Raw genomic sequence first — 24,695 nt, 5'->3', positions numbered from 1 at the left:
TCGCTGAAAGCTCGCCGGGCTCTTCTTTGTCGCGCGACACCGTTACATGTTCGCGATAAGTAGAGCTGGAAAGTAACGAAGTACATTTACCAAAAGTACTGTTGAGATTTGTTCCCATTACACTTGCATTGTCTACATTACTGTTATCAGTTTGTTTGTGCACTCATTTTATATTATATTGTAAATGTGATGCTCCTATTTCCTGAACTGTTTAATGTTATGCACCTGCCAAGGCGAAATCATTCTGTTTCTGAGGTATAGCTCTCTGTATTTTTACATGACTGTAAAAGTCATAAACAGTCAAATTTATAGTCACTGTGTAACAAAATACATTGTCAATTGACCATTTTATTTAAGTACATGATTCCTACATAATATTGATCGCTTACATTCTTTTTTTTATACTACAACAATCGACTCCAACGATGACCTGCTATATATCATTAGTGTAAAGGGCCTGTCTGTAATGTGTATTATAGAGCTAAGAGTCGGTATGTGATTCACCTGAGCATTAGAGGTCAGATAGTTATACTGTGGATCAACATAAACTCAGAGGGTGTCTGTATGAATGTGAGGCTGGTCGCCCACCCTACACTCAGCCGCTGACTTTCAGCTGAAGTTTATCTGGTTGATGGTCAAGGGTAGTGAAACTTTGGCAAGCACAGACAGTTCAAGGGGGAGGGAGAGGGGGACCCAAAGTTCAGTTTAAAAGCAACATCATAGGCTCGGGTTAGGTATTTGATATATCACCGCTCTCTTTCATCCCCTCGCCTCCTCTGTCACTCAACGGGATACACGATACTAGTTTAATGTAAACCTGTATGTTGATGCAATCAGGAAAACACAAGTCATGTATCTAGAAGTGGATCATTCAACAGCGTTAGACCCTGAAAAAAGGAAGAAAAGTCCCCGACTGTGATGACAGAAACCCCCCCAAATGTCCATTCAGGGGGAACAGTGGACTGCAGTGTTTTGCCCTGTGAACAGAGCCTGCAGTGACTCCTTTCAGTGAAACACCCGCTACTGTTCCTGACACACACACACCCACACACAGTAAAATAGTCACATCACACCACAAGGAATTACAAAACAAAATCTTGTTTTATTCTCCTTCTACCATGTAGGAAATATGTTACATAAATGATATGGACATGAAAAATGTAAAACAATGAAATAACTGATTCATACATATATGTCTTTAGGTAGTGAGATACATTCATGCACTGCAAATGATCTCTCATACACACACACACACACACACACACACACACACACACACACACACACACGCAAACAAGCGCACACACACAGACACACAAAAAAAGCACTTATTTATTTTACTGTATTGACTTTCTTCGAGTCGGGTTAGATTTGATCCGCTTGTGCCCTCTCGTGTATTACATTGAAGCCAATTGTTTTATAAACAATATATACCTATAGTGATCGATGAAAAACCCAGAAGGTCCATGAGAAATGAAACACAGATACATTTTAGTATTGTGTTTCTTTGTTTGCTTCCCTCCATGTTACTAATAATTCATGTTGTGCGATGCTTATTTCATCTATTGTCCAAGTTGCAACTCAAATTGCTTACTTCTGTGAGTGTCATTAAAATATAGCTTATTTCAGTAACTAAAGCCAGCAACCGATGACCACGATGAACAATGCCAACAGCCTTCAGGGTTCAAGTCTGACTTTGGTTATTGTGTAGCTTACTGGCCCAATCAAAAAAGAAATACAGCTGGGTTGGCATAGTGCTGTATATGATCCTCTAATAGGTTTCCTGGTATTTAGAAGCCTTCAGGTATCCTTTAACATTTCACCTTCCTTCAAGTATTTTTCACAACAAAGATGGTGGAGAAGAATTATAAAACATGTTGAATTGATGCTGGTATGCCAGTGTCTCGTAGCTTGAATTTGAAATGAGATCAAGAACACAGTGGTGTTACACCGAGACATGGTTTTCTGTAGACTACTTACTTGAATGGTTAGTGTACACATAGAGCATATTGAAGAGAAAAAAAAAACTTCACATCAAAATGAAACATCATCCAAATCTTTCTGGCTTGGAGTCCTCTTCAAAATAAATACTTATGTCTTGACAAACAGGCAGCATCTTATCTCAGTGCTTCAAAGTAACAACATTACCACAAACAGCTTGATACAGAAATTTCTAAACTTTTTACCTGTGTCAAAAAGGTAAAAGCGCCTGACTGTACTTTGCGTCACTGCAGCCAAGTTCAACAGTTAGTAACTCAATTTAAAACAAAATATTTTTTAAATGTATGTCTGCAGAGCAATTTGGAGATTTCAATCATGTGTTAATATGATTATGAGTCGGTCAAAATACACGGAGCGCATCACATCGGTGGTGCGGTTGTGTGACGCCTTCACTGTGTGCACATTGAATTTAGCCAAATATAGAATGCCGTTGATTATTAACGGGTACTTAATTAATTCACTGGATCGATTTAACTACAGATTTACGTAAAAACACATTAATTTGGTTGATTTATTGTATTGTGATATGTTAAAAACACCCACAAGGTTGCTTTGATGCGTTGCAGAACCTCTGGTACAAGGAGGTTATTATTGTTAAAAAATGTGTAAATTGATGTACTCGTTTTTGGGCTGTTTTACATCAAAAAAGGGAACTAGAGATGAGTAGTGCTATGCTTGCAGCTTCTGTGGTCAGTGAAGCAGCTGCAGCTGATTATAATGGATGCGTGTGTGGCGGCACGTCCGTGCTCCGTGTATTTCGACCATTACCTGCAGCTCGATTTTTAGTAAAAAGATTGAAGATTCTTCGTAAAAATTCATTTGAAATATTATAGTTGTTCAAGCATTTTGAAGTAAAAATCATGTAAAAAAAAAAAAAGTTTTCTTCTTTCTAAAAACAACTCTGCACTGTACATACATAAGCTTGTGCTTTTGAACACGTACTCGCACAGTCCAGCTGTCATGTCCCTAAGATCACACACCGACCCGTGTTGAACTATTTCACAGGTGCAGTTTTCCGTTTCTCTCTTCGTGCGCTGCCCCAGATCTGCATGCCAGTTTTCTCCTAATCTTCGTCATCAGCAAAGCATGTATTCAGGTTGCCACGTCAACCAAGGCTCCTCCTCGGAGTCTACCTGGTTCACGAGGTGCCGACTGGACCAGATGGAAACATCTGCAGGGACCTCTGACGCTTGCAGTAACAGCTTTATGCCTTCGCTGGTTTTGTCAGTAATAAATAAATAAATACTCCGAGGGTCAGGTGCACAAAACTACGTCGGGTCTGAGCGTGCTCCGTGACCCGTGTCTGATCCCTGAACCTTGCTGTTAAGGTTTAACGCTGACTGGTCGTTCTACGTGGCATTCAGTCTATTCGATTGCCACAGATGGTGAAGCGGTCTATTTCCAGTAAATCTTTCTTGGGCGTTCTGTGTTCGAGTCTGTCCCCTTCCAGTCCCGTGTTGGCGTTGATGATTTTGTCATCGTCCTCCCCGTCTGGCGTGGTCAGGAATGTGTCCGAGTCGCTTTTGGGGAGTGTTGGGGCAGAGCTCTCTGCCATGTTGGCAGGCGGAAAGCTGTCTGCTGCCAGTGATACTCCTTCTTTGTAAGTCGTGGGTTCTAATAGAGAGAAAGTGGTAGATGTCATTACAGGCAGCAGAGGAGTGTGCAGCATTGGCCTCAGACTTTGAGCTTAGTATCACGAATATTAGTCATCAAGCGAATGCTTAAGACCAACTCAACAGGTGAGATGGAAACAATAAAACAGTAATTCAGCGACAGCGTTTTCAACCAACTCTTGGAACTAAATTAGCTCACCAACAATCACCAATAGAATCTGACACTTACAACTAATGTTTTTTAAATCGACAATTGCCGACACGACATGAAAAGTCTAGGTTTGACTACTTCTTCGTTAAATCCAGAATCCATTGTTTCGGGGGAAAAAAATCGGACAAAATCTGCTGCTGTCTTTATAAACTGCATATGTAGCTTAACAGACATAGTAACAGTTATTATCTCTTTGTATTTAAATATCTTATCGAACAGGGCATTTCTACTGCGTCTTTAGATGTACCGCTGTGATGTCTTGCTGGCTATGTATTGTTTTACGTTCATTACGTTACGTTGTGTGTAGCACTATTGCCCAAGCAAGACAAGAAAGTACATCTTATCCTATCTTAACTAATAGGGTGGGATTTTGGATTTACTCAATACTGTATTTAGCATTTCCGCAACATGAAGATAGAAAAAACGCTACCTTGCTGTGGTGAAGTGTGGTCGTGTTTGGTGCGGTGAGCCTTGGAGTTCGCACGGCTGGAGACAACTGAGGGTGGAGGGTCGAAGAGTTTTTCTTCCATGTTTGCAGCTTTGACAAACACACAAGATGTCCCCAGCAGAACAATACTGTTGAGCACCTTCAAAGTGATCATCCTGCTCACAAACACAGAGACACAAAACGTGAATATGTGAAATACTTCAGAAGAAACACCGAAAACGCTGCAAATGTGAAAAGACCACTGGACATTTACCCCAAGTAGAACAGCAGCACACACATAAAAGAGAGCGAACCCTGGATCTTCACTGAGCTGGTTACCACTCGGATCAACTGAAAATAGAAAGGCAAACAAATAATCAGATAAGTGATCGGTGTATATTAACAATAGACAATAGAACACACACAATATCGAGAGCAATGGATGTTTTCATAAGCAGTGACTGACCAGCAGAGCGAGAGGAAGTGGGATGAAGCCCATTCTTCTGGATACTGAATCACTGTAGTCTGTGTAAGCCTGGAGACACATTTAAAACACTTTCTCACAATGCATCAACCACAATCAACATGCTTCTTCATCCGCAACCAATGCATTAGTCATTACATAATAATACTTAATCAAATTAGGACAAACTAGGAAAGACTAGAGGGCATTTCCTCAATATTGCAAATATCAGTGTCTGTTTGGCATTCAGCATTTAAACAAATGTTACTAATATTACTGTTTACACAGTGGTGAGTATACCCTGTGTATCTCTGCTTGTATTTGGACATTCTGGGTAATTTTTCAGGTATTTAGGTCACCTGCAAGACGATAATACAAACATTCCTGTCCCTAATGTATCTATAAACTATGTCATCTGCGCACTGCAACTTAAGAAATCACAAGAAAAATAAATACAGATAAGCGCAGATGTTTTTGCGCTCTTGCAGCTGTTTTACAAATTAATCTCGAGAAAATTACAAAGTCCAGATATGTATTGATATTACAATATAGACAGTGATGATTTTATCCATAATACTCTCCCGTCGTTAAGAATGTCTCAAACTTTCATGATCTGTGACTTAATTTGATCCTTGCAATTTGTCTGTAAGTCCAAGGGTTTATCTAATTTTAGGGATTATCTCATTATAATTAATTTAAGTATGAAATATTATGTCCTTTTACGTTCTTTCAGGAGAATGCCGCACCAGAGTGGGGTTGTATAAAAATGACGATGTACAGTAGTAACATTATTTGAACTAAGCACAGTGTATAATACAAGTATTAAATTACTTCAACCTGTGTCCCCAACAGATGACCCCACATTGGATCCTAACCCCAAGTTTGAGAAACTGGTTTTAGTTTAGAGACAAATCTGAATTTTAACTAATTTTACTCACGTTTTTCTGTCGACTGCTGACCAAGTCAAAGGCAAGGCTGGCTCTGTATTCTCCGTACACCTGGAAAACGACACAACCGGTCCCACATCACCAGTCAGCCAATTTATAAACATCCAAAATGAAATGACAGGGGTCTCTGATTATGTTTATCACATATGTGTTCGTATATAGGGACTATACAGGATGAGTAGTGGCCGGAAATGAGCCAAATTGAATTTTGATAAAGTTGGTGTAAAAAGAAAAAAGCTAAAAATGTTTATATGATTCAAGTGAAGCATAGATACACAAGTGCTTGAACGCTCGCTGAGTGTGGTTTGTGTGATTGGGTTTGACACTTGAGAGATAAAGGGGTTAATCCCTTCCTGTGGAGTTGGGCTCCGTTACATAACCAAAGTTACAACTCCTTGAAGGAAATCACACAGGAAGAGAACACAAGCGGGAAGGAGGTGGGAAGAAAAACTCCTGATGAAACAAGAAAAGAAATGTCTGCACTGACTGACAGTATCCATCTGATACTACAGAGTATCTGGTGGGTGAGAACAAGGAGAACAAGAGAGAACAAAGCACCAGTTTGCAAAACACACCTGGTGTAAATCAGTGGAGTCGAATGAAATAGAGCCAAGTCTGTAGAGATTAAACATTCATTCACCTTTGACAAGTAGATGAACGAGATAATCTTGACCTAAGGTCCACTTACTAGCTTTTTCCTGAGCTTTCGACTGCATCTCACTGTCTTTGTCAGCTGATGGATTTTTGCTTTTTACATCCCAAACTGATCTGTGTGGTTGTTAGATATTACTACAAGCTGTTTACCCTGCCATCGAATGTCGCAGTAAGTGTCAAAAGTCAAACTTTATCAGAGTCACATAGAGATCTAGTGTGACTTTTACTTTCCAATGTCCATCGCAAATAAATAAATAACAAAACTCAAGAATTTGTCACAGAATCAACATGTTTTTAAGTTTTCTTCCGTATAAAAGTGATCCAGTTCAACTTGTTTGTTCATCCAGAGGAACTGCTAATAGCTAATTCTGCATTTTCTTAATGGTGACAATTTTCCATATTAACTTTTTATGTTGCAAAATTGACACATGTTAATGACAATATGATGGCTTTAAATGTACAGTCATCATGATACTGATACAATACAGATCATGCTTGGCCAACACATGTAGTGACTTCAGCTTAAAAAGACCATTAACTGAGCTTTGTCAGTTAATGGTCCAATCAAGACGGATCTAGAATAAGATTAATTTATATGTACTCTTTTTTGATTGACTGTCTTTAAAAACAACAGCATCGCTCCTTTTGCTGTCTCACTTGTAACCACAACCTAAAGGATAAACTGGGAAAGTAAATATGCAAAACAGGACTCACATCAGCGCTGATGTCATTGAATTTGGTGATGAAGGCGTGCTTCACAACGTCCACAGCCACCTCGGAGGCTATCACCATGATGACATCAGGAAACAGCACCCACAAGTGGTCTAAAAACACAAAAAAAAACTGATCAGTGTCAATAGAACATTAGTTATAAATGACAGTGATCGCGAAGTGCTGAGCCACACCAAGAAGCGTGAGGTAACTTCTGTCATATAGAAACCAGCTGCATAGATTTCAGTAATGTCACATTATAGCTGTGCTGCGTTATTTACCAGGGTTCCATGAGAACTGCTCCATGTTTCTCAGACAGACGATGAGCAGGAGGATGTAGTTGGTGAACCTCTCTTTTATGTCTGCGAGAAAAAAAAAATCAATCCTGGATTAACCTACTTTGAACTCACTGCGGCTGAGCTCGATTCCAGAAATGTACCTTGTCCCGAATAACAGAGTTCAAAGGCTGAGTTACAAAATATCCACAGACCTCTGATTTTGTGGCACGTATTTTCTTTTAGGTATCATTCAACACTTACCACTGTTGGACATCTGGAAAAGGTTGTTCTTTTCAAACTTCTTGAACACGCTTCCTTTGATCTCCACAAACTGCAACAGAATTTTTGTTTTTAAATGCCTGAGCTCATGCAGCATGTCCTTTTGATTGAGTTTATGTTTCTGTGTGCATTCTGCTCACGTTGTTTGACATCATGATGGTGAGCAGGGACTTGTTGTGGGAGTTGAAGGCTACATTTAGAGTGGTGGCCTGAACCATGATGAGGATGGCATGGAGAACTAGACATAAACGTGCTGAGGAAAAAATTATGCTGAGGGCTTCAGTAAAGAAAATCATGCTGTGTGTTCATTGTGATGTGCGTCCACTATAATCCATGTTCAAATAGCCTGATAGATAACAGGTGTGTGAAGTTGCAACTTATGATTACGTTACTGATTCATCAGCAGACTATTTTCAATAAACTGACATTGTTTTGTCAATGCCCAACACAAGTGAAAAATGTCTCTCAAAGCACAAGTTGACATCTTTAAATGTCTTCTGTGGTCCGAACAATAGTCTAAAACCTAAAGATATTTTATTTACTATCACATAAGAACAGAAGTCTGCCAACTTCTGGCATTTTGCATAGAAAAAAGAAGAAAACTCAATTAGCCCATAATTCCTTATAAACAGGTCTCTCTCTGTGAGGATACAGACATAGAGCACAGCCATGAGGAAGTGAGGAATCACGCCTATGTGCGCTCTTTTCTTCTCCTTGGGTTCGGTGGCTGTCCAGTACAGAGCATCTAGGATGTCCTGACCAAATGATGAGAACAGACGGTCCGCCACCTGACAACACAACAGGGGGAAGGGCAAACAGAGGGAGGAGAGCGAATGAGTTGGCGGCTCACTGCACAGTACATTCAAGAGCTATAGATTGTGGTATTGCAGTATCATCTGTGTGTACCTCTAACATGTTGTATATGATGTACAGTTTGATAACAGACTGTCCCCTGATAAGGTGGTACATCATGGAGTAATCCACGTAGCTCATCATCGAGTAACAGAGCACCATGATGAAGCCTTTCAGCACATCACACACCTGAGCTGGCTGGAGCAGACGGGAGCCACTAAAACGATAACAAAAACACATTACTTGTCTTGAGAAGACAAAGAAGATGAGGACAGGTTATCATCCATTTGAACAAAATCAGAAAGAGCTCTACTGCCCCCAAGAGGTTGAGAACAATGCCACACTGATTGCTTCTGTTTACAAATGTTGACATTGCCACAAAAAGGTATTTATTATTTAAAACTATATATCTTCATGCTAGTCTTGTTGTCATGACAATTCTTCATTATTTTCTGAAATTTTATAGACTAAACAATTTAGAGAAACTAGGCAGAATTAATTGTTAGTTGCAGTCTCCCTTTACTACTTACTTATATTGCACAGAGGAAGGACAGGATGCAACATCCAATTATGCAACTTATTACAGCAGCTATAATGCCTTTCATGAATCAAAACAGTAGGTATTTTTAAAAAGACAGTGCTTTATTCAGGAAAAGTATTATAATTTGCATCCCTAATACCAAAGTGTATACTTCACCTGAGGCCACAGCAAGGCAATGTGATGAGCCGTAAAAGGGCCAAAATCACCCTGAGGGGCAGCAGGGTGAACACATAGAGAAAGGCATCCAGACAGAGGAAGAAGCCGAATGTCATCAACTAAAGATAAATAATGAGAGTTAGACACGTATAATGAGAATATTGATGTATCTGTGACTTCTACAAGGACATCTCACAGCAAATTGTTTGTGTGTTTACCTTCTCCAGCTCTTTGGGGATGCGGAGGCAGGTGTAGACCCTCTCTCTGCGCTCGGTGTATTTGGCCTCATTGTGTTCCAGGAAGTATCCTCTGGTCAGCTCAGTGGTTATGAATCTGACCAGAGACAAGTCTAGAGCCAGAATTGGACAAGAGGCAAAGCATTAAACACACACATAGATACTTGCAACTTTCGAAGAGAAATTTGCCTGCCATTGACGTCTCACACCTTATTGATAAAAAATAACTACAACCCCAGAAATCTTTGGTGACTTCATTCACTGGTTATCAGCAGGTGCCTGTATTTACTTTGTAAACATAGGAGTCCTTCACAAATAATACACTAAAAAAATTTGCATTGATATGATCTACCTTCACTATATGACCAGACATATCCACACAAACAAATATTACACCCAGATGTCATTGCAGAACCTCTCATTCAAAACCATAAACCTACTGCTATAAGAACCTTCACTGTTCTAGATAGAGTTTTCCAAAGAATTTTGAATCCTGGCAGCAGGGATTTTCTCCTATTTAGTCATCCCACTGCATTCATGAGGCGGACGACTGATGTAGGGTGATAACTACCGGCTCACAGTTGAGGTTGAAATTCATCCACAAATTGTTGAATGAGGCTCAAGCTCTTCTACACTTAAGTGTGAAAGACTTTTCGTTATGGGCTTGACTTTGTGCATTGTTGGGTTGGATCTGGATTCTGAACTTTTGAGCCTACGTTATGAAATGAGATGAAATATGTGGATGTCTACTAGGCAAAAAAGGTCAAATGAAAAACGGTATCAAGTTGAGTTCTTAAAAGAGTAAGAAACAAACATTTTACAAAACCTGACCCATAGTAGATGGTAAAGAAATTCAGTGTATTTCAACCCCCTACTGCATCAATAAGCACAGCAGAGAAAAAGCATGAGGCGTAAATGTGAATAAATGACGTTATAAGTGTCATTTGTGCTTTTCCTACTGTGTAAAGTCAACATGTTTTATGTGGAATGACCTATTTTGACCGGTCTTTTGAATCAGTCCCTCAAAACGTTATGGAAGTGCAAGCCTAAATCATTGAAGGGCTTTAATTAGAACCAAGAATCCGAGACGACCATGATAAAACAGCGCCAGGCCAAAAGTACACAATGTGAAGATAGGTGTCCCCATACGTTTGGCAGTGCCATTTACCGAGACCTTTTTAGCAGCACTTCTGAATGCGCCTGTGCAGACACAGCTCGTCTTACTTTGACAGAGAAGCAAACTGGCCTATTTAACTCCTGCGTGTTTACATGCGACAGAGATGTCGTACAGACAGTCGGATAATAATTTGCATGCATAACATAACATAAATTAGCCACATAACGTTACCTATACGTTACTCAAAGTTCAAACTCGGAGCAAAGCTGCAGACTGAACGTTGACTGTTAGCTGGTTAAAATTGTAACTGCATACTCAAGCAACAGATAACCACATATACAAGTGCAGTTATATTATCAAACCAAACAAATGTTTCGCAGCAATATGAAATAAAACTAAAATAATACAAAAAAACCTTCAGCAGCTAGCTAGCGCTGTCAAACTGTGGCTGTAACAACGAGGCTAGCTCTCACCTGACAGGTTGCGTTTCTTCCCCTTCGTGCCGTCATTTTTATCGTTAAACCCCAACGTCTCTGTGGCTCCATCTTTCTCCTGGTTCTCCTCTGTTTTGGCAGCCTTCCCGCCGCACTCCCTGTCCTCCTTCTCCTTCTCCTTCTCCTGCTCCTCACCCAGACCTGACGACAGCGAGTCCGCCATCTTCGCCAAACGGTCTCATCTGATGCCTGAGCGAGCGACTGACATCTGCGTCACACGCTCTGTCGTCATTACGTCGACACGGGGTTCTAACCAGAGCGTTTTAAAAGACAGTCGCGTCAACGGAACGTTCACAAGGCTTGAGTCGCGTAGCCTTCAGATGGTCCTGGAAGGGCAATTGGCGGGCAATTTGAATACGTAGATATATGTAGGAAAAGAGAAACAGAACTGGGACAACAACTTGTCCCTCAGTTCAACCCTCCTTTTCCAAGCATGTCAGAGAATTACAGTGGATATAGGGAATAAGACTCCATTATAAACAATAACATAACAATAACTAAAACGTACAAAAATATACAATATAGCAAAACACTATGAATATAAAATTATTCTATTATGAATCATAACTTTATACAACATAATATTAACATGATACATTTAAAATATACAATATAACAAAGAGGTTTGTATTATAAACGATAATATATAGCAATAACAATATAAAGTACCAACATATACAATATCACATAACATTAACATGATGAAGTAAAATATACAATTTAATGGAACAATTTAAATACCAAAGCGATAACATAACATAACATAACAATAACAAAACAAAAGTACAAAAATATCCTTTGTGAATAATTATCGATGCATGGTGACATGTCATGACCTTTCAATGGCGTAAATGTGATGCAGTCACATATAAAACTGCCCTTAGAACATCTTTTAATTTGTTTTGCTCCTGCCCTGGAGGCCTGGGTCATTGCTCAATATGAAATGGAGCCTACTTTATTACTTTACACCACAAATTGCAGCTGAACCTTAATGAATACGGGCAAGAAACTATGAGAGATGCATGGATGCAGATGAAAGGCTGGAGATGGATGATATAAATCCGAGCCTGAACCCATTGACCCCTGTGTGTTTCACACTCTGACCCGACCTTTAGGGAGCTGCAGAGCACCACATCTGTCATTCTGACACCATTAGCTATACGCTTGCGTGAGCTTAATGACACCAATCGTGACACACTTCCAGACCGCAAAGGTTAATTCGTCCGCTGAATAAAGAGGAGAGAGCGGAGGGAGGGAGGGAGGGAGGGTAGCCGCGCACTGGGCAGGGATAGAGTTTCTCCCAGTAACGGATCTCTTTGACCACCATGGATTCGGTTTCTCTTCCTCTGTCTGTGGACTCACATAACAATACACGCGGCATTTCACCGAGAGAAATAACTATTTACCCGAGTATGATTAATTCCCCCTTTTTTACAAACTACAGAGTAAACTCATGGTGATCGCCGAGTGCGCTCCGCGCTCGCTGCCCGGCGTCGTGTTACCTTCCTCGGGGCAGCATGGGCTCGTAAGATGCCTTCGCTGTGGAAACGGATAACCTTCTCGGTGGCCTCGGTGCTCTGTGTCGGCTCGGTGGTGCTGCTGGTCGTGGCCTTGTCCACGGAGCGGTGGGTCACCGGACGGATCCTGTGTAAGACCGGGGCGGAGATAGTGAACGCGTCCCACCCGGAGATGGAGCAGTTCATCGGGGACATTTACTACGGGCTGTTCCAGGGAGGAAAGACCAAGAAGTGTGGGCTCGGCAACAGGCGCTCCAAAATATACAGTAGGGTCAAATACTGCTTTCTGTTCATCTACATTATATACACACCATGTTGTATTAATACCATGGAATTACAACATGAAGTCCAAAATGTAAATGTTGGATTCAAAGTGGATTGTTTCTTGAGATCATCATTGCCTTCAGATTATTTTTTCCATTATGTCTATCTGATTCAATAGAGCATAAAACACGGTCTTGAGTATTTAATAAAATGTAAACAAATAGCTTAGAACATGAAGTGGAACACAATGATTTTTTAGGGATTATATCGCACAATACTCTTTATTATTATTATTAGTATTATTATTATTATTATTATTATTATTATTATTATTATTATTATTATTGTTATTATTATTATTATTATTATTATTTATTTTTACATTAGAATGATTTCATTACATCTACAAACATCCAGAGATAGCTTTGCAAGCTTATTAGTTTATCGACTTCAATATTATACAAACATATATACAATTATATAACATCTTCACATTAAAACATGAGCTCCGAACGTACAACATTTTCAGGCAAGTATGCAACATAACTTTTTGGTGTTTCCTCATATCAGTACACAGCCGTTAATCAAGAGGTGTCCCTCCATCTTTGTAGTTATGTACACGTGTGATAATCAGAAAAAAAAGAGAAATGCTGAGACATTAAGCTGTGTTCTGTGTTTTTATTTACCTGTGCTTCTTCTCGGTCCAGTTTTCCCAAAGCTTGTGCGGGCATTAAACGGCGGCCTTCACATGATGGTGATCCTCTTCCTGCTGGTGGCTGTGGGTTTCGCGCTGGTCAGTCTGTCTTTCTGCATATACAATGCACGCAAAGTTCCCTACCAGAGCATTAAAGGGCTCAAAGGACTCTACCTGTGGAACATCATCGCTGGTGTGTGAGGCTACTTTTCATATTGACTCTTTCCCTAAGAAGCTCTCTCAATTGTTGATGAGTTTTTCACTTCCTGGCGCTTCTGAAATTCACCTCTCTATTTTTGTTCCAGCTCTTTTCGGTGCCCTGGGCGTGCTGTGTTTCCTCGCAGCCGTGAGGCACCATAATCTGACCGAGCGGGTGGCCAATCATCAGGAGAACCTCTTTGTGCTGGTTGTGCTGGACAACAGCCTGGACTGGTCCTTCTGGCTGGGCGTGGGCAGCATCGCGACTCACTTTGCCGTCTGTGGAGTAGTTGCCATGAGTCGGATCAAACTACCCAAACCTGAGATTAAGAAACCAGAAGAACCCACAATCTCTAGTCTGGACCTACTCTACTGAAAGACCAACCGAGGAGCATTTAGATCACTGGTTGCCGAATGGAGGAAACCACAATGACTGACAGCAGAGTGAAACCATCACTGTGCCAGTGCCAAGAGTCATGCATCCCAAACGTACCTGTTGCATTCTGGACATCCTGTGTTGGTTATATTCTGTCTATAGCTGCAAAATGTAAATACATCATTATTGGTTTTTTTTTTATTATATGTCTAGAATTTTATTAACTGATATGTATGTCAGTCACTTTATGGTTCACTTAAAGTCTTGGGATTCTATTTTTGTTTTTAGAGTCATTGTAGATTTATGTATGTAATGTAGACAATCTTTCATTAACAGAAAGATATTTCTCATCAATTGATTTTATTCACTTTTTCTTGGTCATAAAAAGTTCCTTACATCTTGAGAAGTCAGCTGTTATAAAGGTTAAGTCATTCTCATTAACGGACTTCTATTACATTAAATTGGTTATAATGTCCTGGACATTAACACTCTAATATTTACACAGTACATCAATTAAATTATTATAGTTGAAGTACATGTTTGTGTTTTATTGTTGTTGTTATTGCATAATGACCTGAAGCATTGTCTTTTCGTTTTGATTTCTATATTATATTATAATCTCTCCAATGTCTTGTATTGTGAGGATTTCCTAATTCTAAAAATATTATTTATGAGAGTGAAATTTTTTAAAATCATAATGCAGAGTGGCTCATACCTATCACACCATATCATTGGAGTCTATAATAGTTGTTGATGCATCAATGTTTGCATCATTTTTATTATTTTATGATTATTTTACTTGTTGATTATGTGTTGTATTATTTAACTAATTCTAAAGTTGTCAGACAAGAAAAAAGTAGCCTCCAATATTTCCCTCTTTAATGTAGTTGAGTAGAAGTATAAAGTACTTAAATGAAAAAATATAAGTACCTCACAATTGCAATTAAATACAGTATTTTAGTAAATGTATTAGTCACTCTCCATCAGCGGTTACCTGATGGTTAAAGTGACTATTTGTGTCATTAGTTTTGGGCTGCAGCCTCCTGCAGCTTCTCGCTGCTGCCACCCCGTGGCGACAAATGACCTCTTTCGTTGCTTCTTTTGATGACGTATGAAAAACGCGACGGTGTCAGCTCGGTCAGGTCTTTGCACATGCATGCGACCTCTACATCTCTGAATTAAAGTTTGTTCGGGGTTTACGTATGCACAACAGATGACAATGCTTCTTGTGAGGAGAACCGTGCAGAGGGCGGTGCGGACTAAATGCTGCAGGTCGTTTTCTGCGTCACAGACTCACCTGAACGAGAGAAAAGTAAGGAGCCGTTAGCCGTTAGCTGTTAGCCTGTCAAACATGAGCTGACAGCTTGTTCAGTGACTCTCACAGGATTCGTCAACTCTTCACACTCGACTCCGAGGTTTTGACACATCAGGAGTGTGTGCGTGTGTGTATATATATATATATATATATATATATATATATATATATATATATATATATATATATATATTTTTTTTTTTTAAATATATATATATATATATATATATATATATATATATTTTTTTTAAATATATATATATATATATATATTTTTTTTAAATATATATATATATATATATATATATATATATATATATATATATAGGTTTTGACACATCAGGAGTGTGTGTGTGTGTGTGTGTGTGTGTGTGTATATATACGTGTGTGTGTGCGCGCGTGTGTCAACCGTGTTAATGTACAAGTTACTTCCAGTCATCAGCCACTCAGTCTTTAATTGGCTTCAAATGTGGATGCATTTCACAGCTTTATTATATCACATTCAAATCACAATTTAAAGTGCTTTAGGTTTAAATAGTCCAAGAAATGCATTAGGCTGACGTCTCAAATCAATCTAAATGTGTTTGGTGTTAAGCGTCAGAAGATTTACTCGGCATACATGTATAGTTTAGGGTTTGCTTTTTATGGTTATAAATGCATTTAATGATAATTGTGAAGAACAGCAACTGAAAGGGTAATCTGTGAGGTTTGTGGAGGGGTTACAAGCCAGCACAGTAGTTCATTGTTCTAATTAGTATGAGAGCTGTGTGTTAATTTAGATTGATCGGTTTGTGGGTTCCTTTTCCTTTGTACATGTGTGCCTGCAGGGTCTGGTGCTGGGAGTGTTTGAGAAGGAGGGTGGCCTTCATCTTACTGAAGCAGCTGCAGGTTTTGACCAAAATATTTCTGGAAAACTCTCTGAATTGCTGAAAATGTGAGTCTTGGATTATTGGGAGTTGTCAGTACACGTCTTGTTATGTGCCGATAACAATAACATCCCTGGATACCACGCTAACACTGTGTCTCTGTCTAATCTGTTGCATAACTGGTCAATAAAAAGGTTTTGTTTTTCCCTCTCCAGCTCTGGACCGGCTCTCAAGAAAGGGAAAAGCAGAGTCTTTTATGGAATCCACAAGGTAACTAGGCATGAAATCAGAATTAGACAAACCCAGTCTCTTGACAACATCGGAGTAGTTCAATCTTGCCTGTGTCTTCTCCAGGACTTCCCGTGTGTCGCAGTAGTCGGGCTTGGTAAGACCAGTGCAGGTGTATGTGGGTCAGAAAACTGGGACACCAGCAAAGAGAACATCCGACAGGCAATGTCAGGTAAGACACGTGTCTCTGCTCATCTTCTTAGGGGCATATATTTCCATGCCATGTAATGTAATGGACAATAAAGGTGTCTTATCTCATCTCACTGGAGTCACAACCTTGCTGATATCTATGCATTTGTCTGTGTGTGCCCAGCTGGCTGCCGGCTGCTTCAGGACCTGGAGGTAAACCACGTGGAGGTGGACGGATGCGGTGATGCCCAATCAGCAGCAGAAGGCGCCGCTCTGGGTTTGTTCCAATACGACGAGCTCAAATCCAAGAAGAAGACCAAAGTAACCACAAAGCTTCATGGAAGGTAGACTAACAAATGAGCTGTAACACAAACCCGTGGCGTTTGATCCGACGGGGTTATTGCAGATGTACGCATCACCATGCTAACGTGTGTGTGTGTGTGTGTGTGTGTGTGTGTGTGTGTGTGTGTGTGTGTGTGTGTGTGTGTGTGTGTGTGTGTGTGTGTGTGTGTGTGTGTGTGTGTGTGTGTGTGTGTGTGTGTGTGTGTGCGCGCTTGTTCTTAGTTCCGACTCGACCGGGTGGCAGAAAGGAGTCATGTATGCAGATGGCCAAAACCTGGCGCGGCTGCTAATGGAAGCTCCCGCCAATCACATCACTCCTACTGCTTTTGCCAACACCATCGAAGAGAGATTAGCGCTGCATGCCCAACGAGTCACAATAAATAAGAGGTCTGTGAATCATTTATCATTACTGCAGCGTCCCAATTATGTCAACACTCAGAAAACAACAACAAAGCATGCAGACATGTGAAGACCAGTGCATTCTTTAGCTTTGTCGCATCATCGACGGGCGCTTCAGACGCGTGTGCTTTCTAATAGACAAGTTAAGGTATTTTGGGACCTTTATAAATTAACAGCTTCTTAATATAGTGTTGCTAGATGTTTGGCTGCAGGATACTTTTTGTTTTACTTTTTAACCAAGTTCAACCTAAAAAACATTAAACAATCATATCATACAAACAATTCTTGACAACCGTTCAATCAAAATATTATATTGCTTAAAATAAGGTCTTGTCTGATTTTTTTAAAATTTTTTTATTGATTCTTTTTTTGCACTCTAAAGATCAGTTGAAGGAAGACTTTTTTTTCTAATACTTAATGTGTTTCTTTAGGTCTCAGGCCTGGATCGAGCAGCAACAGATGGGGGCGTTTCTTAGTGTGTCTAAAGGCTCAGAGGAGCCCCCTGTCTTCCTTGAGCTACATTACAACGGTTCTCCAGACAGCAAGCAGGCCCCTCTGCTCTTAGTGGGCAAAGGCATCACCTTTGACAGGTAAACCATCACAATACACACTCAAGCCCAGTAACTTGTTTCAAAATGAAAAATTTCAAAGCTCACATTAATGGCTTTTTGACTCCTCCTTTGTAGCGGTGGTATTTCTCTGAAGCCGTCTGCTTCTATGGATGCGATGAGAGCTGATATGGGGGGAGCTGCCACCGTGTGTGCGTCTATCGTCACAGCAGCAGCTCTTAAACTACCGGTCAACATTATTGGTAAACGTTTTGACAGTATGGATTCTTCAACTTCATGCATTCTAGCATAGATTGTAAATTAGAGACTATATAAATATCCAGAGCCCATAAAACCCTCCAATGGACTTTGGGAAAAGAACAAAAATTTCAACCTTTTAAATCACAGCATAATCTCTTAACCTGCCTGTTTTCACTGGTTACAATAAATTAGGTCTGGCTCCTTTGTGTGAGAACATGCCTAGTGGAAAAGCTACTAAACCAGGGGATGTTGTCACGGCCAAAAATGGAAAAACAATCCAGGTAGGGGGAATAAACCACTACGAGAGTGTAATCCATTTTGTTCACTTACATGCGTGTCTGATGAGCAGGTTGTATTATTGTGAACAGGTTGACAATACAGATGCAGAAGGCCGGCTGGTTCTCGCTGACGCACTGTGTTACGGACACACTTTCAACCCAAGAGCCATCGTCAATGTTGCTACGCTGACAGGTGGGATTTTTCCAATAGATTTATTTACACAGTGACGTTTGATGAATAGAAACAACTAATATTCATATTTACATATTTAGATCATGTTCAGCCACATTTTTTATTTTGATGACAGATCATATTCTCTAAATTTGCTTATGTATTTGTGTGATCTAAATACATTCTTTTAAACTAGATATTAAATTCATATTCGGAATAATGTTTTTTGTGGAAACTATTGATGTTAGTCTGATGAGGATCAGCTGTGATAAGAGGAATTGGTAGCACCGAGTCCATGAATAGGGCACTAGCACAGTCTTTGACCTCACGTTAGACTTATTATGGTTTTGTTAAGTTTAATGACAGTGTAAATAAATCAATAGAATCATTGTTTAAAGTGTCAGTCGGGAAAGGGAGCTCCGTAACATGGCGCAGTATAAAAGAAGTACAAGGAACAAGCCACTCTGAAACTAGTTTTTAACTTTGGTGAATGCTGTCAAGTGATCTTTTGATGCTTTTTTTCAATCCCGTTTCAACCCCATCACCGTGTTCCCATTCATGACATATGAGGTCCGTTTGTGGCCTCAAGCGTCAGTGCTCATAAACAGCTCTTATTTTTGTGACACCAAAGAAGATAAATTAACACATGAGGTGCAGGAAAGGGATGCATGACTTGGTGTCACTCACGGGAATTTAAACTCACCACGTTGTCGCCGTGCAGTGCTAATGATGCAAGGCGACGGTCACCAAAACAGTCCATTGACTGACATGCAAATTCATGTTTACAACTTTGTAATAATAAGTCAGTGTGAACATGAGATGGACCAGAACTAGATGGCCAGAGTTGTAAGGGGCCAATTTAAGTGAAGTTCTGATAAGATATGCAAATATCATTTGTAGGTTTTAAAATGTTGCTTCTTTTTTTTTTGGTCTTCAAGGTGCGATGGATGTAGCTCTTGGCTCAGCAGCAACCGGAGTATTTACAAACTCTGACTGGCTGTGGGAGCAGCTGCACAAGGTACTGTGTATGCACAATAAACATGCTCCCAACCTCTCAGTCCATCAGCTCCTGTGTTGACGTGTATGTGTGTGTAGGCTAGTGTTGTGACAGGTGACAGAGTGTGGCGGATGCCTCTGTTCCAACACTACACCCGACAGGTGACTGACAGCCAGCTGGCTGACCTCAACAACATCGGGAAGTACAGCCGGTACGTATCTCGCTGCACTGAGTGCCTGCAGATATCAGAGCAGTACAGATTCCTCTGTGTATCACCGAAGTGAATAGTATAACCATATTGGAGTGTCAAATGCTGGTTCAAAGGCCCATTATTACTCAAGATAACTTGATTTAGGATTAATAAATCAACAACAAAATAAGTATGATGAGAAAAAAGAGGATTATTTTAACCTGATAACAGCATGTTAGACTGAATTAGTTTAGAACAGCACCCAGGAGTATTCTCATGGCTTTATTAACCTAAATCAGACTGTGTGTGTTGGTCATCTTTCTAGCTCTGGTGGCGCATGCACAGCAGCTGCATTCTTAAGAGAGTTTGTCACAGCTCCTCATTGGGCTCATCTGGACATCGCTGGTGTGATGAGCAACAAAGATGAAGTTCCCTACCTGAGAAAAGGCATGTCTGGAAGACCAACACGTACTCTGGTGGAGTTTGCTGCTGGATTGACCCAAAGTGGCTGAGAGATTGACACAAATATGAGATCGGACACAAGACTCTCTGACTGATAGCTTCTTCTGTTACAAGATTCAACCCTGATATCTTAGCAATGGCCATGTTTAGAAGTCAAAAAGGGTCAATATCATGTCTATTGAAGATCTTTGAAAAGGTTGGCAAGGACTCATTCCTGTATTTCCTTTTATTAAACCAACATGACGGCTTTGGTGTTTACATACAGCTAATACATCAATATCAGAGGCCACAGTGTAACACAGGTTTAGTGGATCCCGACAGTGTTGTGAGTTCAGCTAAAAACAGCTGAAACATTGTTGTAACTTTAAATTATAACAATGTAGATGATGTATAAAATAAACTGTATAATTAATTATGAGTGTGACACATTTGTAATCTCTATAGCTCTTTTGTCAACACACCAACGCACACTACCTCACACCCAAAGATTACAACCTGTATGTGATTTCTGAACACCTTATTCCAGAATCATGGAATAGGGAGAAGCCTTACCAACAGGTTTTGCAAACTGGCTGCAGTGATTTGCCACAAGAGCATTAGTGAGGATGCATGCCGATTTTGGGAGTTCATCCAAGATGGCATTCATCCCAAAGGGCAGTCAAGTTTCAGACTTTGAAAGCAACTCCTTTATGAACTTTTCATTGGGCAAAGGGTGAGTCAGTGCTTTCCCCAAACTGTTGCTACAAAGTTGAAAGGGTGCATTGGCTTGGGACTTGTTGAAACAAAGCTGCTTGTGTACCGCCATGAGTTGTGAGGAGTCCAATCAACCAAATTGTGTTTTTTTTCCTTCTTACTTGCATCAGATTCCTAGTTTGTAGAAGCCCAATGAGGTGAAAACATGGTGTGGGAAATGGACAAAATAAAACAAAAAGAAACATAATTGCTGTCATATTATTTCTTTCTTATTCCCTTAATCATCTCTAAGGGGTCCTGACATCGAGGGTGGGTCAAAAATATTGTGTGTTGAGGCATAAAAATAACTTTTAACCGAGACCAGCCAAAACAAGAACTGGGTTGACCCCGGTTGCACGTCCCTGTGTCTGCGCATGTGCGAACGGTCGACAGCGATCAAGATGGCGTCGTCCATGAGTGGGATGTTCTCCGGTCAGCAGCCCCCTGGCGTCCATCCCGTCGGTGGTCCCGGTGGACCGGGCCAGCCGGGCTTTCCCGGCGCAGCTACCAGGCCTGCGGGAAACAACACGCTGGTGGACGAACTGGAGTCTTCCTTTGAGGTAAAGCGAACCTTAAGTGGCTAGCTTCTGTTAGCTGAGTGTGCTAATTGTTGTTAGGTTTTTTAGCTAGCTGGTTGACGTTTAATGTTTAACATTCGCTAGTGTTGCGAAGATATTGCAGCCCCTATGACTATATGGACATATTTTATTTGTTATTGTATCACGGTTTTACTAAGTAAATCATTCTAAGATAACTCTGATACAATAGATTATACTAACCTAAATGAGCTAATGCTAATGAGCTCAGGGGCATTCAGACTAACAACTTTCACTAACGTGAGATTTTAGTTCTTATTTGATTGGCCTGATGAATAATTTGCACACTTGTCCAGCTAATTTTCATGTAGTGGCACCATGAAGCAGAAAGAGGCTTTTAGAAAACAGTAATGTTGGCTGCTAGGATTAACAGGAGACATAGATCCCATCTCAGGTTGTTTGCTCAAATCCATAAATAAATGCTTTTCCCAGTTTGGTGTCAATACAACATTTTGAGCATTTACAAAAAAGCCAAATTCACTCAAGTAGTGTATTTTTCTTTAGGCATGTTTTGCATCCCTAGTAAGCCAGGACTACGTTAACGGAACTGATCAGGAGGAGATTCGAACTGGTGAGTGAAACATCTCATACATTTTTTGTTGTTAATGGTAGTTTTAGTTTATCTCATATTGTAATCTCCATTTTGATCTGCATCTACTTGTCTGTTGATTGCAGGTGTTGACCAGTGCATACAGAAGTTTCTGGACGTGGCACGACAGACTGAGTGCTTCTTCTTACAGAAAAGGCTTCAGTTATCTGTGCAGAAACCAGAGCAGGTGGTGAAAGAGGTGCTGATTTGCTTTCTTATTATCTCAGCAGTTTTAAAGTTGTCCCGTCCACTTATTTCCTCCCTCCATTTTGCCTTTATTTCTTATACCTGAATCTATGACATGCTGTCAGTTTTTACGTATGATGGATTTCTCTCAATTTGTTAATGTGTCTTCTCGTTTCTCACATACAATTTTTTTTCTCACTTCAGGATGTGTCAGAGTTACGTAATGAGCTACAGAGGAAGGAATTGCTGGTTCAGAAACACTTGTCCAAACTACACCACTGGCAACAAGTTCTCGAGGATGTGAGCGTTCAGCACCGCAAACCAACAGACCTTCCTCCTCCAGGACCGCTGGCCTTCCTGGAGCAGGCCTCTGCCAGTCTGCCCCCTGCCCCTTTAAAACCCAATTAACACAAAAGTTACTGTCACATTTCTCATCTGTCGAAATAAATTGTTCGCACCCAGAATGGGATGTTGAACTGCTGGCGGTCGCACCGAAGCGGGAAATACATTTGTTTGCATTTAGAAATCATAAAGGCTTAATTTAACAGTAAGCGAATATTTGCAAGATTTAAATGTAATGAGATTGTACCTAACTGTCATCATACACACCACGTACACAATGTGATGCCAGCTGTCGAGTGTCAACCTTTGAGAAAGCGACAAACGGTTTGTTCTCACTGTCCAGCTGTTGAAACATCAAGATCATTTTAGTTCTGTATTTTGTTTTATGTAAATATTCATCTTGCTGACTTTTCTTTTTCTTTTTTACTGTAAAATAAACTCTGAAGTATTTTGACCCTGCAGTTTGTTTTTCCATTTGTACAGTGAATCATTTTTGTGTTTTGAAAACAAGATTTAAAGGGGCATTGCACCAATTTTACACATGAAAATGAGGTTACTAGTCACGTAGAGCTGCACCAACAGTTGTTTTGTGGCTCTGGCAGAGATATTTGTTAAATCTGAAAAAATAAGTCCTGAAGATGCATTTCTGAAGCAGACCAAATCTGACAGAGCGATGTTATGGGCATTGTGGGATCCAGCAGTCTTAGAGCATTACTCGGGACTAAAAGTCAAGATGCTGCCTAATCGCTTACAAGTTTCCAAACAGAATGAACTTGTAAGTAATTAATTTACTCTCGTCATCGCCAAAATATATGCTGACACCTTTAATATTCTATGTGACTTCTGTATGAAAGCATGACAGAAAAAAGACTTCAGATAAGCCATGCCTGAGCCTCCTGACAGCCGGTGGTTTCTAATGCATTCAGCGTCTTCACACCACAACAGACTTGTTCTCCGCAGCTTCACAGCTATCGCCCCACAGTACAGCTAGGCTCAAATCTCCTCGGATGAAACTAACTACAGAACCTTTTTGCAGAACTGGTGTCTGTGATCTTGACACCATCAAACTGGTGATTTATTGTTGTGTTTTTAGAACTTTTGATGTCCTTTTCTTCTTTTTATACAGTTAAAATATATTCTTAAAAGTGATGGTCTTCAAAAAAAGCTGAATTGGCTGTAGTAAATTATTGTTTTCATCCTCTTGTTGAATCTTATTAAAATATAAAAGCTCATTAGATTTACATAATCCTAATTAAGAGATAAATCAAATGTTGAGTTCGTCAAAATGATGACATAAAACAAAATCTAAGTCAAACTAAGAAAATAAAGTTATAACAAGGAAATATAAAGTCAGTTATAAGACACTGAAGACAAATTGTGAGATATATTAAAGTTTTGAATTAACAATCAAACATTCTGAGATATTAAGGCCAAAGTCTAAAACATTAAACAAAAAATTAAACTTACTTAAATCAGATTGAATAAATAAAGATTACGAGATGAATCTAATTTACAAGAAGTCAAAATTGAGAGATAGTAAATCCTTTTTTAAAATAATGAACTGAGTCAAATTACTATGTTACGTTAATTATATAATGAGATTTCCAATTCTAGATTTTAGATCTCTTCTTGTGTACATTCACATCTCATGTACAAGGGCAGTCTTGCGCCTCACTGTGCTACATTTACCATCTTCACTGTTTAAGTAGTACAGTATATTATTAGGCACTCTCACTGTACAGTGTGTATTTAATACACATTTTAGATTCTAGTCTTTTATCTGCTAATGTATCCATCTAAGTCAAACAATCAAACATTTTGATTCACGTTTTGACTTGTGTTCTTATCCCCACTGAGTGCTAAACGCGACGCTCCTCCAGCTCCAGCGGCCGGTCTCCCGCAGCTAGAGGGAGACAGTGCTTTCTTGTGGGACGCCTTGGCTGCTCAGAGAGCCGTCTTTGCCGACATGTCCTT

General features: G+C 39.9%; 4 protein-coding genes across 4 annotated transcripts; 3 read left to right on the top strand and 1 right to left on the bottom strand.

Moving 5' to 3' along the window:
- Positions 1-1,082: 1,082 nt before the first annotated feature.
- On the bottom strand, positions 1,083-11,187 carry tapt1b (transmembrane anterior posterior transformation 1b). The gene is made up of 14 exons (XM_068589200.1): positions 10,960-11,187; positions 9,352-9,482; positions 9,134-9,252; positions 8,491-8,653; positions 8,237-8,372; positions 7,725-7,822; positions 7,567-7,636; positions 7,309-7,389; positions 7,031-7,140; positions 5,654-5,713; positions 4,719-4,787; positions 4,527-4,603; positions 4,256-4,428; positions 1,083-3,615 (listed from the first exon to the last, which is right to left on the bottom strand). Exons 1-14 carry the CDS (start codon positions 11,141-11,143, stop codon positions 3,362-3,364), a joined length of 1,725 nt encoding a protein of 574 aa, XP_068445301.1. The 5' UTR covers positions 11,144-11,187; the 3' UTR covers positions 1,083-3,361.
- Positions 11,188-12,300: 1,113 nt separating this feature from the next.
- On the top strand, positions 12,301-14,290 carry clrn2 (clarin 2). Its single transcript, XM_068589297.1, has 3 exons — positions 12,301-12,763; positions 13,469-13,648; positions 13,761-14,290. Exons 1-3 carry the CDS (start codon positions 12,511-12,513, stop codon positions 14,027-14,029), a joined length of 702 nt encoding a protein of 233 aa, XP_068445398.1. The 5' UTR covers positions 12,301-12,510; the 3' UTR covers positions 14,030-14,290.
- An 873-nt stretch (positions 14,291-15,163) lies between these two features.
- lap3 (leucine aminopeptidase 3) lies at positions 15,164-21,176 on the top strand. Its single transcript, XM_068589027.1, has 13 exons — positions 15,164-15,341; positions 16,172-16,278; positions 16,426-16,480; positions 16,565-16,670; positions 16,812-16,971; positions 17,192-17,356; positions 17,800-17,958; positions 18,055-18,179; positions 18,370-18,458; positions 18,546-18,648; positions 19,566-19,645; positions 19,723-19,835; positions 20,140-21,176. The coding sequence occupies exons 1-13, from the start codon at positions 15,243-15,245 to the stop codon at positions 20,324-20,326; spliced, it is 1,548 nt and encodes a 515-aa protein (XP_068445128.1). The 5' UTR covers positions 15,164-15,242; the 3' UTR covers positions 20,327-21,176.
- A 220-nt stretch (positions 21,177-21,396) lies between these two features.
- On the top strand, positions 21,397-23,175 carry med28 (mediator complex subunit 28). The gene is made up of 4 exons (XM_068589190.1): positions 21,397-21,568; positions 22,109-22,175; positions 22,280-22,392; positions 22,584-23,175. The coding sequence occupies exons 1-4, from the start codon at positions 21,410-21,412 to the stop codon at positions 22,785-22,787; spliced, it is 543 nt and encodes a 180-aa protein (XP_068445291.1). The 5' UTR covers positions 21,397-21,409; the 3' UTR covers positions 22,788-23,175.
- The last annotated feature ends 1,520 nt before the right edge of the window (positions 23,176-24,695 follow it).

The sequence above is a fragment of the Clinocottus analis genome, unplaced genomic scaffold (assembly GCF_023055335.1).
Source record: "Clinocottus analis isolate CAN_PGR_092001 unplaced genomic scaffold, fCliAna1.0.p SCAF_22, whole genome shotgun sequence".
NCBI lineage: Eukaryota > Metazoa > Chordata > Actinopteri > Perciformes > Cottidae > Clinocottus > Clinocottus analis.
Note: the sequence above shows the minus strand (reverse complement) of the source record. Positions and strands in the feature narration are given on the sequence as shown.